The sequence below is a fragment of the Trachemys scripta genome, chromosome 7 (genome assembly GCF_013100865.1).
Source record: "Trachemys scripta elegans isolate TJP31775 chromosome 7, CAS_Tse_1.0, whole genome shotgun sequence".
NCBI classification, from domain to species: Eukaryota; Metazoa; Chordata; order Testudines; family Emydidae; genus Trachemys; species Trachemys scripta.
This window is the reverse complement of record NC_048304.1, coordinates 93650499-93669627: the sequence shown is the minus strand read 5'-3', so window position 1 is coordinate 93669627 and position 19129 is coordinate 93650499. Positions and strand designations below refer to the sequence as shown.

The 19129-nt window shown below is 41.4% G+C and overlaps 1 protein-coding gene across 2 annotated transcripts in view; it reads right to left on the bottom strand.

Annotated features, from left to right (window-relative positions):
* HECTD2 (HECT domain E3 ubiquitin protein ligase 2) overlaps nt 1-19129 on the bottom strand; it is a 73626-nt gene that overhangs the window by 16250 nt on the left and 38247 nt on the right. For both annotated transcript variants that reach the window (XM_034775337.1, XM_034775338.1), the window contains exons 10-16: nt 18792-18915; nt 8525-8621; nt 7862-7969; nt 6372-6504; nt 5441-5529; nt 3815-3973; nt 1568-1642 (exon numbers count right to left, since the gene is read on the bottom strand). In XM_034775337.1, coding sequence (XP_034631228.1) covers nt 1568-1642; nt 3815-3973; nt 5441-5529; nt 6372-6504; nt 7862-7969; nt 8525-8621; nt 18792-18915 — 785 coding nt within the window. The remainder of the gene's footprint in view (nt 1-1567; nt 1643-3814; nt 3974-5440; nt 5530-6371; nt 6505-7861; nt 7970-8524; nt 8622-18791; nt 18916-19129) is intronic.

Genomic DNA, 19129 nt, shown 5'->3' with positions numbered 1-19129 from the left:
CAGCCCCGGCACACGCCACACTCCTGCCCCGCGCCGCAGCCTTCTTCCTGCCACGCGGGGTGACAGGGCTGCAGGAAGGGTCCCCCAGTGGACGGGGAGTCCCGGCCCATGAGGGAAGCCCGGGCCGCTGGCTGGGCCTGGCCTCCCCATGGTCCTGCGGGCTCGGCTGGGGCGCACAGTCCGCCCGGCCTCCGGGGGCAGCAGCGGCCCCTCCGCCGCCTTCTGTGGCTACGCCCCCCTCCTTCCCCCGCTCGAGCTCGCTACAATGTAGCCGGGCGGCTGGGCTGCGCTGCGGACCCGGCGGGTCCTGCTAGAGCCGGGAGGACCCTGACTTATGCTGCCTCCCTATTTCCCCGGACATGTCCGGTTTTTTGGCAATTCCCCCCGGACGGGGATTTGAGCACCAAAAAGCCGGACATGTCCGGGGAAATCCGGACATATGGTAACCCTAACTAGAACAAGCCTATGTCAGGCCTAACAAGTGTTTTCAGGCTGGTGCAGGCCTAAACCCAAGCTTCGTTGGCTAAGCTAAATCATTCCAGATTAGAGCAAGCCTCTGATTAGTTTAAAACTCCCATGGCAAACCAAGTCTTTCATAATTGGATCAGGATTCTCTTTAAGCCAGTCTTCCAGGTTGGAGTATATCAAATAGTTAGTGCAAGCATTTGCCTAAAAACTAGCCCCCAGATTAGGTAAAGTCTTTCAAGTTAGGTAGGCCTCTGCCTAAATCAGGCTTCCAGGCCAACTTCAATCCAAACTTACCAAGTTCTCCAAAGCCTCTGTCTGGGCCAACCTCGCAGGCTAGACTGACTCTTTCAAAGCTGGGGCGAGCTTTATAGTTCTTTAACCCCAACCCCACTGAACTCCAGACAATCAGCAATCACTCTCTATGATGGACTACTCTACCTATTGTTGCCGGCACAGAGGCCCGAGGACAGCAACAGCGGGGTTCGTTGCCCGATGTGCTTCACGTCAATAAACATACCGGGGTGGATAAACAATCAAAGTTTATTTGAGATCTCAAAGTGGTGCAAGGAGACAGGCAAGTCTCAAATCAAGCACACCAGCAAAAACAGTTTCTCTCTTCTTATACATTTTACAACTAAGCCCCTCCTCTCTCTCCCTCTCTACCACCCACCCCTCTCTACCACCCCCCCTCTCCATCTACTCCCTCTCCCCTCCCTACTGAAGACATGTTTATACATTTAAGCAATTAAATCATTCTAGGGCTATAAATCTAGCTTGTTAGTAACGTCTCTCTAAACTGTTACCTGGTCTTGTTTACTCTTGGTTTACTACCTCTTCAGCCAGAAACATGCAAACCTCATCATTATCGCTTGGTACCTGGTATGAGGGGGGGGGGGTCGTAACTGATAATTGGCTGTTTACACATTCCAATTTCTGCCCTTGGCTTTTGAGGCTGATTAGAGCTAAACATGGGAAGGACAGAGTTTAAACATGGAAGAACTTTGGCTCAGGCAGGCCTAGTGACCCCAACATTATGAATAAATCTCCTGAGATGGATCAATAATTACTATAAACTGTAGATTCTGTGTTCCTACAGTACCTGGAAGGTTGAATAAAAGTCTTCTTCAACGTTGTCTTCATAGGATAGAAGCTCACTTAGTCCATGGGCCAACTCCTGGGGGGGAAAAAATTACTAAATTAGCTACAATTCCACCTTGTCCTTTAAAGTACAATAACTTACTACTGAGAAACACCTTGGGCAAAATTGCACATTAAAGCATACTATACATAAAGCAACCTGTTACTCTGCATATGCAGAAATGATTTTTCAACTACTACTAACTACATTTTGAATTTTTTCCCTCACCAGGCAACAGAACTTATTTCCAATATGTTCATACTGAATTCCATTTTTCAAACATTAGTTACAAATGGATCTAAAAAAGCCCTGTTAGATTTTTTTTAAACAAATGGAAAAAAGGGAGATTATTTATCAGTAACTGTTCCCCAGATGTTACCTCTGAAAGAAAGGTACAACTAAACAAAGAGCTTAGAGAAGGGGCTGCTTCTGCATTTTGCCTACCATCATTATATCACACTTATTCAAGTAGATTAAATTTAGTAACCAGGTCTGTTATAAGCAAGCTGGAGTCCCAGTGCCACAGAGACTAAACTCTTGTTCTACCAGGGGAGTGGCTGCTTGGAATGTTTGCATCCAGAATGCATGTATTTTGCAAATTTGTAGGGCTGCTACTTGAAGTTTAGTTTCCAGCTTTATATTGTTTAAATAATCATGACACTCTTGACATTGGGGTCAAGATCAGATGCTAATATTGGGAGAGCAGCTCTTCAATTAAAAAAAAAAATTAGTACTCCTTTGACACCACTTGGTTCTGTTATTGTATGTTATCCTTCTACAGTGGGGATTCAGAGGCATTTTACTGAGGGAGACGTACTTCTCCCGAAATGCCCAAATAACTGATGAGCCTGAGTGAAAGGCTCATTGTGTCCAGATGGTAACTAAATAGCCCATTCCATGTCCAGCTTATGCTTATGTAACTTCTCTTTGTGGCATGAAGACACCATAGGCCAGATTTACAAAAGTACTTAGGTACCTAAAGATGCAGCTAGGTGCTTACTAGAATTTAGGTACCTAGCTCTCACTCAAAGTCAATGGGAGTTAGGCACTTAACTCACAGAGTGCTTTTGTAAATCTTACTAGGCGCCTATCTGCATCTTTAGGCGCCTATGTACCTTTGTAAATCTACTGTCTGGCCTGCGTATGTGTATCTGGAGGAATGCTTTGCCTCCCCCTTCCTCTTCAATATGAATGCAAGAGGATCTATGACGCTCAGTATTCAAAAATGGAACCTACTGATAGATAAAGTGGTTTCTTGCCAGGCAAAATAAGATCTGAAGATCTTGTCTTCAATTTACGATCTGATGGTTTCTTTGTTGGAGAAGCTGGACCGAAAGATCATCTCTGATTTCAAAGTCGAAGATTCTGAGACTTCTGAAGAAAGGAGTTGAGCAGGTCAGACTTCAATCCAGGGGGAGAAGCTTAAGACTGAGCTCATGCTTCTTACCCCTACCCTGGAATATGGTGCCACACACAAAAAAATAATACTAATGCAAGTACCCATCAGCATACGAAGTGCCTTAATGATAGGGTAGCGATATCTTCCAACTGCATGGGGCACCTTTTTTTTGATTCCCAAACTCTTTTCAGGATATGTCATCTTGTGCTGAGGCAGATTTCAGAATATTGCTACTCAGTTGTAGAAACTAACCCCACTAAAATTACTAGAAATGAATCTGGCCATTACAATACTTTTAAGGGCTTTTTTAAACCACAGGAATGAAGAATGAATGATCTAGCAGGTGGCTATAGAGGAACTGAGGTCAATTAAATGGCTGAGGCCATTTGTAACTTTGCTTGGAATGTTTAGATCCAGAACTGACTCATGTACACCGTTGAGAGTTTTACTGCATCTAGTGATACCATGGATTGCAAAGTATAGCACTGGTCTCTTAGAGTGGAGTTCTGCATAGTACATTTCTTAGATGTGAAGTTTCATGTGTTCGTGTGTAGTTTTTTTTTTTTTTAATTCCCATAACTTAATTGGCAGAAGGGAAAATTTTGTTCAATCTTTTACAAGCAAAAAATAAATAAATAAGATCTTCAAGGAGAGAAAACGGTGAGTGGTTTGGAAAGCATATAAAAAGGGGGCTTATAATGTGAAATGTTCTGCAACATTTAAATGAAACAGAAGCACCCAAGCACCGATACATGAAACCAATTATTATTTAAATAAACAATCCTTTAAAATACTGCTTTTTTACTTACTGGCATAATATGACACAGGTCATCTAATGAAACACCACTGATGCCTACAGGTGTGTTCTGATCACAGGGAACAATGGGAGGACTCAAAAGTTTCTTGTAACAGCAAGGTGGGAAGCGAATATCCAAGGTGATACTGTTATACACGGCAAGTCCCATAAGCTATACATATCAGATGTTAAGTAGAAAATTATATTCTTATTATTCTTTTTTAGATCACTTTAGAAGATTATTTTACACTGTTACTGAGAGTATTCTGAAAGTATTAAACAAAACTGAAAAGGCAAGAAAATATGTTCCTTTTTCAACATTGCCATCATTCTTTTAAGAGTCTATTGTCTAATGTAAGAATTATTAAACTAAAAAATATCAACATGATCAAATCATGCACTTCTATTCAACACTTGAATTCTTTCATACTTAAGATTCTGTACAGCATGAAGCATTTTTTGAACTACTATAATATGAAAAAAAAGTTAAAATGAAACTATAGATATGGGTATCTTTAATCTAAAAAATTCTAAAGAGGTCTTAACACACCAATGTTTCCATAAAAATTAAACCCATTAAGACAAACTTATGCTGACAGTGTAGTTCACCAGCTGGCCTATTCAGGCATATTTGGTGGGACTGCACAAAGATCCAGAGTTTTGGGGAACTATTAATGAGAAATCAGGTTTATTTTAGGCTTTTTTGTACAAATCAGTATGATTATTGCTGTACCTGAGAAGTTAATTATCCATCAAGAGAAGCTGCCCCTTTTTTGTGGTTGTTACCGGTTATTGCCAGATTTGTTATTACACCCCATTAGTTTAACCTTCCTATGCCAGGCAGCCAACTGGGTAATGCATGGGATATTTTCCTTATATAAAACTTAAATATAAGACCAGACTATTCGTTTCCTTTGACTAAATATGCCAGTTCTAATAAACAACTATATAAACCATCCAATTTGCTGCCTATTGAACCAGGCTGTTTTTCTTTTTGTATTTAGCAGATTAAATCCTGTTTACTGTATGTATTCATTCCATTTGTAATGACTATACTGTTTAATGATTTTTTAAAAAAAATTCAGTTTATCTATTGCTAATCATTCTGTTGACAAGTTATGTCATTTATAACAGCAGTGTGAGTAATCTATTCTAGATTATATATCAGTTGATTTAACAGTCAGCAAGAAAATATTTTTTTCCACCAAAGATTCAATTTTAAAAATGAAACTTTATAGTCAATAAACTATTATAATAAAATAGATTTTAAACTTGTTACTAATAGGGGTTCCATACTTTTAAAAAATCTAATTCTTAATTTCCTAACTTTGGAGTGCTTGATTTTGCAAACTTAACATTATTTTAATGTATTTTTTGTATGTAATATGTATGTATACATACACACAATATGTATTTTACTTATTTTTAATTTTCCTACAAGAATCACTAGTCAGTGTATTCTGTTTAGCTTTTTAAAGCAAAAAAAAAAAACTTACTGAAAAAGAAAAGCATAATAAAAACTAATTCTGACTTTGTATATTTATACTTCAATCAGAAGTTCCTAGATTTTTGTTTTTACATTTAGTAACTGATTAAAATACTATGCAAGTAACAGGTTCAAGTGGACAGCAAAGGATACAGCTCCAACCAATCGGAATTCAGAGTAATCATCACATTTATAGCTGCTAAACCAGTGACAGTGTGAATCCTTGTGATATGTAAACATACCTGTGGAATGTAAAAATTATTTCACAACATAATTAATATAAAATTAAAAATAAACATTATATTTAATTTTATTTATTTATCTGCAATTAAAAATATCTCCCCAAAGCATATATTTGTCTCACACTTCCTTCATCCTTTCTTAGGTAATAGAGTGTGTATATCAGTGAGTGCCTTCATTCTAGATACTTTCCTTCCCTCCCACAGCAATACAGGTAGTTGTTTGGTAATCTTGAAAGATGCTGGCACATATTCACTGACACTAATGTCACAAGCTGTATTGCCATATAAGGCATGGTTGTGGGGTGCGTCACAGAAATCACCAAACAATAGTGAAATTGACAATGTTAAAGTTAATTCGCTAAAGAACTGTATTTAAGATCCATATTAATGGAGCCAAAAATTAGTGTTAGAGTGAGTCAAAATTGCTGGAAAAAACAAAAGCAAAATATGTTCTAATAATGGCCTCGGGATATGTTGCTTAGAAATTGAGGAGTCTGAGACCCACTGGATAGTGCAATACTGACTACTGCATTCACAATGCTCAAGGAAGGACATGGCCCTCATGCAGGCAAGTCCCATATCTATACACAGTTAATGTGCTTCAGTTTACAGACACTGAAGGTATGTTTACACAGCAAAGAAAAACCTGTAGCTGGCCTTTGCCAGCTGACTCGGGCTTGCAGGGCTCAGGCTACGTGACCCAACAGAGAATATTAAAAAAAAGATCCAAGGTGGATGGGCTAAACATTTGAAAAACTAAAAATGCCTCTCCATCCCTGTTTTTAATTAATCTCGTTTTTAATTTGTTAATCTTAAAAAAGAAGTAAATTATGAGGACTCACCATAGTCCGGGTGAAAAATCTGGCGAATAAGGAGAAGAAACCATTCTTTTGTCAAGCCACCCATATCAAGACCAGCCTCCCCTACAAATGTAACTTTCAACTTTTTTTTCAAATCTGCCCTCTTCCGTGTCAGCTATTAAAAAATAAAAATTACAATAAATCAGACTCACAACATATTTAGTATTACAGAACTACTGGATAAAACAAATGTGCTTATTTTATTTCTATAGCTATTAGTTGAGTGAAATATGAATCCATAAAGTTACTGAATTCTAATTCATAATTCAAGTTTATATGCAAATAACTGTCTGGATTGGGAGAGTTAGCTAATCATAATTGGTTGGCCGCTCTCCCTCCTGACTCATGAGGTCTCTGTCCAGGCTTGGAGCCATCTTGGGAGTCAAGGCATCAAATAGCTCTCATCCACATTCTCTCTGAGTAACTGGGTCCTGGGTATGGCAGCAGTGGGTTAAAATTTTGGGTAAGAAATTGGAAGAAGAAAGACTAAAGTATTTAATAATCTTGGAGCATGTGTAATTCTGTGGGCAAGTTAATGATAGTAAGGTAAGGGAAGTGTCATTTGAGTCATTAAAATCTACGGAATCATAATTTCAATGGTATCACCTTTTTAACTGATGATGGTAATCAACTTCAAGCATTCCTTCCATTTATAGTAATCTGCAACCTTAAAAAATATTAATCCGGGTATCACATTCTGGGCATTAACTGATAACACATTATTGTCAGTCAAGAGCCTCAATAGAACTTTGTGAGGGCTGCCACGTTTGACATGTTGAAGTATAATTTTAAAAAATTTTCTTCAATGTATAGCTACATAATGGTTCCAGGCTTTTCCTGCTTAGTGCCATAGTGTTTGTGGGAGAAAGGACTTTCGAATGATACCCAGCTTGACCAATTTCCAACCACACTGTATTATCAAAATGTCCACCAACCGGAGGGCCTGGAGTGGGGACCCGGGGAGAAGTGAGCCCCCCTGCCATGCCACTGCAATTATGATTCTGTAGATTTTTTTAAACACCTCCCCTTATCTTGCTAACACTAGCTTGCCCACCACAGAATGAGATTTTACTATATTGTGCTCCTAGACTATAAAGCTTGAGGAGAGAAGGTCATGAAGGAAGAAATCACACAGTATCTAAAGAATTAGTTAGAAGAAGTTGGAATTCCTACCTTGGAATATGATACAATATAATCTGATGATTATGCACAGTATTCTTAATGGGTTAACTTTATATTCATATTTTTAAAATTTCTTTTTAGTTAGCATATACATACACAAAATCTACATAACTGTGTGTGTGAAGTGGGTAAATGTGCAGGAGACAATGACTGAAAATATGGTTAGTTTTCTCAGCTATCATTACAAATGTTTTAAATAGATTCACTATAGAAATCAGTTCTATCAGACTGAATTAAAAATGTTACAGATACTTTTCAACAAAACATTAATTAATTTCCATTTTCTGTACCTCATCAAGTGAATCACTAACAAGGTGCATCCTTCTCACTTTCAAGTTCAGGAATAACATATTCATGTCAGGTCTCTGCCTGCGAGAGACTTTGTCCACTAGGCTTTGCTATTTGGAATTAAAAAAAAATATATTTTACACACACAACATTTTTGCTTAAGAAGCCAAATCAGCCCTCAGTACCTAGTACCATTTCCTCTTAACAGTCACTTCTCCCTTATATCCAACACCTTGTCCTGTGACCTGAATAGGTACTGTTGTATTCCGATCTATCATTGTCCACCTTAGCAGAATAAAATTGACAATTAACAAGGCTTTTCAGGGAAATGTGTTCCTTCAAAATTATCTTCCTCATTACTCTGTCTTGCCTGTCACTCATGGGAGTGGTGAAGAAAGATTCATATATTGCAGAAGACTAACCAGCTCATTATACTGTAGAAACACATTTATGAAGCTACTGCCGCCCTAAGCAAACTAAAACAAAAATACTGTGTAAGCATTCTTCGTGGCCTTTTGCAGACTAGAAGTTACAGAATGACCTAATTTTTTTTAAGAGGTTAGCCCTAAATTTCAGAGATTGCAATGAATAATTTTACAGAATGTTTAACAGATTAAAATGTATAACATTATTTTTACATGATCATTTATCACGAAGTGACTTACCCGTGCCATGCTTATCATCTGTTGTTCTGAGTCCCTTTGAATAATAACTTTTTTTGCTGCTATAGAAATAATGAATGGATACTGACAGAAAGAAAACCTGAATGGCAAAATAGACAGGAAGTTAAATAAGGTGTAATTTTTACTAAAGATAATAAAACAAGAATCAATCTTTGTATTACTGTTTAGTAATTCTCCCCTCCGTTAATATCTCATTTGTAAATAACTCTTCTTCTGAAATAGCTATTGTTCTCTCTGCATTGTGTGCACAGATGTTAATTTAATCTTGTGCAAACCATTTTAGTGTTAACAAGGACTTAGCATTCACAGTATTTGTATGTACTTTTTCACAATAGACCTTTAATCTTTATTGTAGTATCTACCATCATAGCCCTTTCATGTGACTGAAGAACAAAGCCAGCCACTATAGTATGCAAACAGCATCTTTGGTGTTAAATACTAAATGTGAATTGTTAAGCAGAGCTAATGAATAAAAAAAAAAACTTAACTTTTACATTATTTTGATTGCAAAAAAGATGTCTCATGTCTATTATTTTCCAGTCAATTAAAGCACATAATGGAAATACTTGTATTTTATGCTATTTGCTGGGGCCTGATTGACATCAGGAGCTGCAGGTATCCAGCACTTCTGAAAAAATCAGGCCATTAGTAACATTATTTTTCAATCAATCAGTAATAAGGATGATAAACACTCAAGAATCCCAGAAGTGACAAACACCAATGGTTCCTTTGTTAGTTTTCTTTGTTAAATTTAAGCTCTCATGAAAGTGAGGGAATAGCAGCACTAGCTTGAGCAAAGAACAGAGCATGTAGATGCTGTCCAAGCTTCCTCATGTGGCTCCGCTAGTATTCAGTCATTACATGCAATAACGTTATTTGTCTCTTTAGCCTATTCTCTGACAACTGTGTAGAACATTATACATATCATAAAGCTACAACAGTGAAGTATGACACTCCCTCCCAATACAAAATTTGCCTTGGAACTTGTGCAGGAATTTGGACTTTGGGCCCCCAACATGAAAGGATAGTGTTAGTCCATTATACTATCTGTCAAACAACTAGTGTCATCTTTCATCTAATACCTAAAGTTTCTTTCATCCTTCACCTTTGACAACATTATATGGGCCACAAGTCAACAGTTAGTATTCTAAGGCCGGGTCTACACTAGGAGTTTATGTCGAATTTAGCAGCGTTAAATCGAATTAACTCTGCACCCATCCACACAACAAAGCTATTTAGTTCGACATAGAGGTCTCTTAAATTCGACTTCTGTACTCCTCCCCAACGAGGGGAGTAGTGCTAAATTCAACATGGCCAGGTCGAATTAGGGTAGGTGTGGATGGAAATCGACGCTAATAGCTCCGGGAGCTATCTCACAGTGCACTACTCTGTTGATGCTCTGGACAGCAGTCCGAGCTCGGATGCTCTGACCAGCCACACAGGAAAAGCCCCGGGAAAATTTGAATTCCTTTTCCTGTCTGGGCAGTTTGAATCTCATTTCCTGTTTGGACATCGTGGCAAGCTCAGCAGCACTGGCAACGATGCAGAGCTCTCCAGCAGAGATGGCCATGCAATCTCAGAATAGAAAGAGGGCCCCAGCATGGACTGATCGGGAAGTCTTGGATCTGATCGCTGTGCGGGGCAATGAGTCCGTGCTTTCGGAGCTGCGATCGAAAAGACGGAATGCAAAGATCTACGAGAAGATCTCCAAAGCCATGACAGAGAGAGGATACAGCCGGGATGCAACGCAGTGCCGCGTGAAAATCAAGGAGCTGAGACAAGGGTACCAGAAGACCAAAGAGGCAAACGGACACTCCGGATCCCAGCCCCAGACATGCCGTTTCTACGAGGCACTGCATTCCATCCTAGGTGCGGCCGCCACCACTACCCCACCACTGACCGTGGACTCTGAGGATGGGATATTGTCGATGCCCGCTTCCTCGGAGATGGTAGTGGACGGGGAAGATGAGGAAGGAGATGAGGAGGACGAGGCAGTCGACAGCGCTTACAACGCGGATTTCCCAGACAGCCAGGATCTCTTCATCACCCTCACGGAGATCCCCTACCAACCGTCCCCAGGCATTAACCTGGACCCAGAATCAGGGGAAGGATCAGCCGGTAAGTGTTTTAAACATGTAAACATTTATTTAGAACAGAACATTAATATTAACTGTGGGTTTTTCATGATTAGATTGTCATAGGCACTTAAAGTTTTAGTCTTTGGCAGTGCAACTGCTTCAAAAAAATCTAACAATGTTCGGTATATCTTGATTGGTTTGCCCTAGGCGCTCTACTGTTTAGTCCTTGCCAGTGCAGCTACAGTAAAATTCGATCTATATGTCCGGAGATAGAGCAGAATCCTCATGGGACATCTCCATGAAGCTCTCCTGGAGGTAATTGGAAAGCCTTTGCATGAGGTTCCTTGGGAAAGCGGCCTTGTTGTGTCCTCCGTAGTATGAAACGTTTCCGCGCCAGGCTATCATCAAGTACTCAGGTATCATTGCCTTGCACAGCATGGCGGCATACGGCCCTGGTCTTTGCAGGCTTTCACGAAGCATGCGTTCTTTGTCGCTGTCTGAAATCCGCATCAGAGTGATGTCACTCATGCTGACCTGCTTTGAATTAGGGGAATGTTAGTATTGGGACTGCTTGCCTGTTCCTTTACAGAACTGTAACCGGCAATTTACAGCCATGCGGTGGAGGCGGGAGAGGGGCAGCATAGAGGGATCTTTCCCGGGGACAGCCGCGAGGGGGTGGGACAGGGGCAGAGTTCATGCTTGCCGGATTGCTGGCAGCAGGAACTGGCCAACACTAAGAGCATTGCTTTGAACGTGAAAGTAGGGCAGTGCTATTAGTAAAGTTTTAAGGTGCCACAAATCTACGGCTCACCATGTCAGCCTGCTACCCAAATTCTGCTGTCCTGTTCTGCTTCTGTGATCTGCACTGCAAGACCCCAGGGACTGAATGCGAAGGCCGAAAATTCGACCTTGTCCTGAGTGCGCATGTGATCGGTATTGTGAATGGTCTTGTTCACAGAGAAATACTATTTTCTTTGTTCACCAAAAAATTTATCTTTCTGAGGAATTCACTCCCTTTTCCCCATCCCACAGCTGTGACTGTCTCCCGACCTGCCTGGTCATCAGACTCCCAGAGGCTGGCGCAGATTAGGCGTAGAAAGAAAAGGACATGGGACGACATGTTCTCAGAACTTATGGGCTGCTCCCGAGCCGAGGCAACCCTGCAGACTCAGTGGAGGGAGAACATGTCCCAATACCAGCGAGCACACAGCGAACGGGAGGAGAGGTGGCAGCAGGAAGACCAGCAGGCGACTCAAACGCTGCTTGGACTAATGAGGGAGCAAACGGACACGCTCTGGCGCCTTATGGATGTTCTGCAGGACCGGAGGCAGGAGGACAGAGCCCCGCTGCAGACTATCTGTAACCACCGTCCCCCGCCACAAAGTCCCATACCCCCCTCACCCAAAGTACCAAGAAGGAGGGGCTACAGAGTCCGTGAAAACTGTCACTCTACCCCTGCAGACTGCTCAAGTGGCAGAAGGCTGTCATTCCCCAAAATTTGATAAGTCCTTTCCTTCCCGCCTCACCCAAGCCCCCATCCCAGTTTCATCCCCTAACTGTCTAGTTGCTAATAAAAAATAAGTTTTTGTTAATTACTGTTTCCATCATGTTTTTTTAGAAGACAGTCTGTTTGAAGGGGGGGAAGGGAGTTGGTACAGACACGGGGACAGGTTAAGCAGCAGGTCACACACACAGTGCAGTCACTAGGCACCCTGGTCAGTCTGGGAGGTGGTTTTCAGTTTCTGTGTGGGGGGGGCTATGTGACTTTGTGGCGGGGGAGGGCGGTTAGAGATCTTACGCAGCGGTCCTTATCCTGGATCACAGAGCCACGCAGCAGCAGATCTGTAACCGTCCTCCCCCTGCCACAAAGTCACATAGCCCCCACACACAGAGTCCCGAACAGGAGGGGTGGCAGGCTCCGTTGAAACAATCAGTCCACTAGTGCGGACCACTGTAGAAGCAGGAGCCTGTCATTCCTCGAGTTTAGAAGCGTCCTTTGCATCACTACACTACACCCGCTCCCCACCAGAGTCTGCGTCCCAGTTTCAACACTTTACCGCGAAAACAGTAATAAAGAAAACCTTGTTCATTAACAAATTTTCAGTGATTTTATTTTTAAAGGTGGGTTGGAAGGGGGTGAACGGGGTATGAAACTGGAGAGAATAGTGAACACTCACTGGGTAAGGAAGCGGGGGCAGGTTCAGCTTCTCTGTAAACAAACTAAATAGTCAGAGGTTACCCTGCTCACTCAGGAACCTAGCTTTCAAAGCCTCCCGGATGCACAGCGCGTCCCGCTGGGCTCTTCTAATCGCACGGCTGTCTGGCTGGGCGTAATCAGCAGCCAGGCGACTTGCCTCAACCTCCCACCCCGCCATAAAGGTCTCCCCCTTGCTCTCACAGAGATTGTGGAGCACACAGCAAGCTGCAATAACAATGGGGATATTGGTTTCGCTGAGATCAGAGCGAGTCAGTAAGCTTCTCCATCTCCCCTTGAGACGTCCAAAAGCATACTCCACCACCATTCTGCACTTGCTCAGACGGTAGTTGAAGAGTTCCTTTTCACTATTCAGGGCGCCTGTATAGGGCTTCATGAGCCAGGGCATTAGTGGGTATGCTGGGTCCCCGAGGATCACTATAGGCATCTCCACATCCCCAACAGTTATTTTGTGGTCCGGGAAGTAAATACCTTCCTGCAGCCGTCTAAACAGACTAGAGTTCCTGAAAACACGAGCGTCATGAGCCTTGCCCGGCCATCCGACGTTGATGTTGGTAAAACGTCCCCTGTGGTCCACCAGTGCTTGCAGCACCATTGAAAAGTAGCCCTTTCGGTTAATGTACTGGCTGGGCTGGTGGTCCGGTCCGAGGATAGGGATGTGAGTTCCATCTATAACCCCACTGCAGTTTGGGAATCCCATTACGGGGAAGCCATCTATGACCACCTCCATGTTTCCCAGGGTCACTACCTTTGGCAGCAGTACCTCAACGATTGCGCTGGCTACTTGCATCACAACAACCCCCACGGTAGATTTGCCCACGCCAAAGTGGTTCGCGACTGACCGGTAGCTGTCTGACGTTGCAAGCTTCCAGAGGGCTATGGCCACTCGCTTCTGGACAGTCAGGGCTGCTCGCATCCGGGTGTCCTTGCGCTTCAGGGCAGGGGACAGCAACTCACAAAGTTCAAGGAAAGTTCCCTTCCGCATGTGAAAGTTTCTCAGCCACTGGGATTCATCCCAGACCTGCAGCACTATGCGGTCCCACCAATCTGTGCTTGTTTCACGTGCCCAGAATCGCCGTTCCACGGCATCAACATGACCCAGTGCCAGCATGATGTCCACGGCGCGGGGTCCCGTGCTTTGTGACAGGTCTGTGCCACTCTCAGACTTCATGTCCTCATCGCGCTGCAGTAGCCTCCTCGCCCGATTTCTCAGCATCTGCCTCTGGAAAATGTGGCTGATAAGGTGCGAGGTGTTGACAACAGCCATAACTGCAGCGATGGTCGCAGCGGGCTCCATGCTCGCAGTGCTGTGGCGTCCGCGCTGTCACTCAGCAGAAAAGTGCGCGAACTGCTTGCCTGCCGGTGCTTTCAGGGTGGGAGGCCGGGAGTGACGGCTGGATGACGACAGTGACCCAAAACCACCCTCGACACATTTTTTTCCCCAGCAGGCATTGGGGGCTCGACCCAGAATTCCAATGGGCAGCGGGGACTGCGGGAACTGTGGGATAGCTGCCCACAGTGCACCGCTTCCAATGTCGACGCTTGCCCCGTTAGTGTGAACTCACACAGTCGAATTACTGTCCTTAGTGTGGATACACACATTCGACTTTGTAATATCGATTCCACATATTCGATTTAAGTGAAATCAAACTACTCTCGTAGTGTAGACATACCCTTAGTCATCGGAGGCATCATTCACTAAAGAAGACAGCAGAAACATTGATTCACCATGTAAACTAAAAATGAACTTACTAAATATTCTACACCACTCATTAAAAATCAATTTGAAACTAAGACTAAGACTGATGAAGTGGTCCACATGTCCTGTTACAATACAAAAATTTATAGCTACGTTAACAGACAAAAAAAATAAGAAATGTATGTGAACCACATCAGCATTTCTATCAAGAATTTTTATAAAGCCTAACAAAAAAGATTACTTACCAATAACGTTAAGTTGAGTGTATTTCTTTTGTTCACATTTATAGGATGTGTGTCCTGGTACTGCTGAGTTTCAGGAACTTTCTTGAAAGCACTCCACTGTTGCTCTGAACACTGAGAGTCAAGCCTATACAAAGGATTATGGAGTCCACAACCACCAAGTAAACTCCATAATTCCACGAGAACAAAGTTGTGAAGAAGAGAGAAAGGTGGGAGCAGGGTGTGAATATACAGAGGCAACCCTCCTAAAGAACTATATTTGCTGGTGAATAATCATTTTCTTTTCCAAGGTTTGCCTCTAAGGCCTGGTCCACACTAACCCCCCACTTCGGACTAAGGTACGCAAGTTCAGCTACGTTAATAACGTAGCTGAATTCGAAGTACCTTAGTCCGAACTTACCGCAGGTCCAGACGCGGCAGGCAGGCTCCCCCGTTGATGCCGCGTACTCCTCTCGCTGAGCTGGAGTACCGGCGTCGACGGCAAGCACTTCCGGGATCGATCCGGGATCGATTTATGGCGTCTAGACAAGACATGGTAAATCGATCCCAGAAGATTGATCGCTTACATCCAGACCAGGAAGTAAGTATAGACGTACCCTTATATTCCTGATCATGAGGTATAAAACATGATGATGAGATGTGCTCTCATGTCATTCTTGTTTGGAGAATGTAGCTGGCAGCTAACTAGTGCTGCAGTGGCTTCATTCACACGCAGGGACCACTAGGTCCTGTGACAAAGGTGTAGGAGGCCACGAGACTTACCCACTTTAGAAAGAAACTCACTGACATTTGATAATTTTTCTTTAATGGAACAGTATCTTAGAAAACATCCTACAATCTCTCTTCGGGGGAAAAAAATGGCTTGCAAAGAGTCCAGGATTGCACGAATATAAGATGATATCTTTTGAGTAGGTACCAGAGAAATGAAGCAACACCCATGTCACTTTAAGGAATTCTTCTAAAGTTTGTGGTATACAAATGCAAACCAGCCAGTTCTCCAAGTACAGGTAAATTGGAATATCTTAATGCCAGAAGTATGGGCAACCACAGCCAAACAACTGGTAAATCAGAAAATAGTGATGTCTGTTGCCTTCATTTAAATATTTGTGTTGAGTATGTCTGAATGAGATATGTAAGCATCTTTTAAAAAAGTTGATAGCCTTGTACAGACTTCATAGAGAAAGGATAAGAATGATGGAAGCCAATATCAGCATTTGTAATTTAAATTTATTCATTAACTCTGTTAATTTTTTTAGCCTTCATATCATCATGGATTTATCCTGATTTTTTTACATGAGAAATGATCTTGAATAGATAGTACATCCCCTTTGTGCTGATCAGGCACCTTCCTTCTGTAGTTTCAAACTCTACAGAGAATTCTCCTCTGCTCTGAATAGTGTTTAATTAGAAGAAACCCTTATAAGCATATGGGAAGAGAGACTGGGTTGCCCCATGGAATTAGATTGTGTGGGCCAACCAAACTTTAACCACCAATGATCCATGGTAATTTCACTTGACATTGCAAGGAAATGGACCAAATGGTCCCCAACTGACAAAGACGACTAGAAATTAATGAATGGCACAGGTTTCTCAGGCAATTTGTTAAATACGTTGCTTAGTGGATGCAGAAGCCATGTGAACATCAGCAGTCAAAAATGAACTACTAATTTTTTCCACCTCCAAGCCAGGCAGATCATCACAGATATTAGCTGAAGGGAGGAGAATGTCAGAGTTACCAGAGCTGGTTGTGATGAAGACTACACACACAAAAAATACAGCTTGAAACTGGTATGCTTGTCCAGATTAGCTACAGTGTTCTGTTCTGAGGCCCCATTGGGGATTTAGACTACGTAATATTGCCAGGGCCGGCTCCAGGCACCAGCTTAACAAGCAGGTGCTTGGGGCGGCCAAGGGAGAGGGTCGGCACCTGCGGCAATTCGGGGGGCGGCAGGTCCCTCACTCCCTCTAGGAGCGAAGGACTGCCGCTGCCGATCGCGGCTTTTTTTTTTTTTTTTTTTTGGCTTGGGGCGCCAGAAATGCTGAAGCTGGCCCTGAATATTGCAGAAATAAGGGAAAAACCCCAAAGTAAAAAAGAATTAAAATTACACCAAGAGTGATATAGCTGGACTAAACTACACTACGATCAAAAGCCAAACAAAACATGTCTGGCTATAGACAATAGGTCCCGATGTCCACAGCTAACCAAGAAAAGGAAAGAACTGAGGTGGGGTGGAGGCCAGATAGCCCTTCTAAAGGCTTAGTTCTGAATGTTCAGAGCCACAAGAAGGCACTCATGTGAACCCAACTGGCATTGTTTTCTAGAAAGTTCCTAAAGCTCAGCAGCTCTGGGACATACATGTGAATATGCAGATGAAATTCTGTAGTTTTCTGAAGTTATTTGTATCATAAGATTCCATGATACTAGAAGTTTGTAAAATGCTTTTATATTTCCAAATCCAAATATCAGGCATCACACTGAAGCCTGATCTAAAATACCTGTAATGGTGCGAACAAATTCTGCCCTTAAGGTTTTCTTCAACTCCTACTAAAGTCAATACAAATTGCACATATATAAACACAAGGCCACATTTGGTTTTTAGTATCTTTAACTTATTGAGAACATTTCAGCGTACTTTGAAATAAAAAAATAAAAAGTAAAGTAAAGAAAGATGTAATTAATCTCTCATGATTCAAGCCATCAAGGTCCCTTCAGAAATCCTTAATGAGATGCTATATTGTTTAATCTGATCCAAAATTTTCATTTTGTAAAAATAAGCTTTTGTGAAATCAATGAAAATGTTTTCATTAAAGATTTTTTTTAATTCAAAGGGAAGTTTTAATAAATATTCCTCTTCTGTTTTCATAACCCAAACATTGTGCTGATTCATGAGACTCTAAAGTCTTAATTTCACTGTACAAGCTGAGCAAAATGCAAAAAATAAAAACAGCCTAACAGTGAAAAATAAATTGAATGTTACATTTTCTTTCATTTTAATAACCTGAAGTATTACTTAGAACAGGAGACTTGTTTCCAAAAGTGACAGTTAAAAGACTCTAAGCCTTCAAAGGCTTACACACTTTTATCTTTATGCACTGAAAATAGTCCTGTTGACTTCAGTGAACTTGATCACAGTCTGTAAAGTTAAGCATGTGTTTAAGTCTTGGCAGGATCAGAGTCAAATTCTGGAAGGACACATATATTATATGAACATTTGATATGTTTTATATATAAAATGGTAAATGCCACTTGATATTAATAGGTGTCTCTCTTATTGTGTGGCAGACAAAATAATTTGTATCATGATAAAAATAATTCATATTAAAAATTTGTACAGAAGAACCTCAGAGTTACATATACTAGAGTTACGAACTGACCGGTCAACCACACACCTCATTTGGAACCCGAAGTATACGCTCAGGTAGCACTGTATTAAATATAAACTACTAAAACATTAAAGGGAAAGTTTTAAAAAAAGATTTGACAAACTAAGGAAACTGTTTCTATGCCTATTTCATTTAAATTAAGATGGTTAAAAGCAGCATTTTCTTCTGCATAGTAAAGTTTCACAGCTGTATTGAGTCAATGTTCAGCTGTAAACTTCTGAAAGAACAACCATAATGTTTTGGTCAGAGTTACGAACATTTCAGAGTTACGAACAACCTCCATTCCTGAGGTGTCTGTAACTGAGGTTCTACTGTAATTAGACTTCACTAGCTGCCTTTTGTACTGTCAATATTAGCAAACAATGAACTTATATTACTGTCTACAATTTTTATTTTTTATCCGATTTAAATCAAAGTGTGAAATTCTGGCCCCACTGAAGTCAATGGGAAAACTTCCAATGACTTCAATGGGGTCAGGATTTTACTGAGACTGTCAAAGCTATCTATTTGAAAAAGACATGATGCTGAAATTTAAAATAAATAGACAAGCCTATAACGAACAACAAAAAAAGCGTAATCTATTTTTATTCATTGTTAGACAAAACCTGACTCTTGCCAGTTTCTCTTTTACCTGTGAGAGTTTCCATAACACTGCCAGTTATGATACTCTTCCATGAGATCAATATGATCCAAAGTAGAATTATAAAAATCCGTATATGGAATAATAGCAGGATTAGCTAGGCTATTTGCAGCATCTACAAAGAAAACATATAGAATCAGTATCAGGAACTCTCTCAAACTACTATCCCAATGAGGCACACCCATTTTCAAGTTGTGTGAATGTCAGAACACTTAAAAAAAATCAGCTGTTATTCAGTCATCTTTTTTGAACCTTAGGCCTTGGCTACACTTGTGAGTTACAGTGCTGTAAAGCTGCCCACAGCGCTATAACTTACTGACCAGCTACAC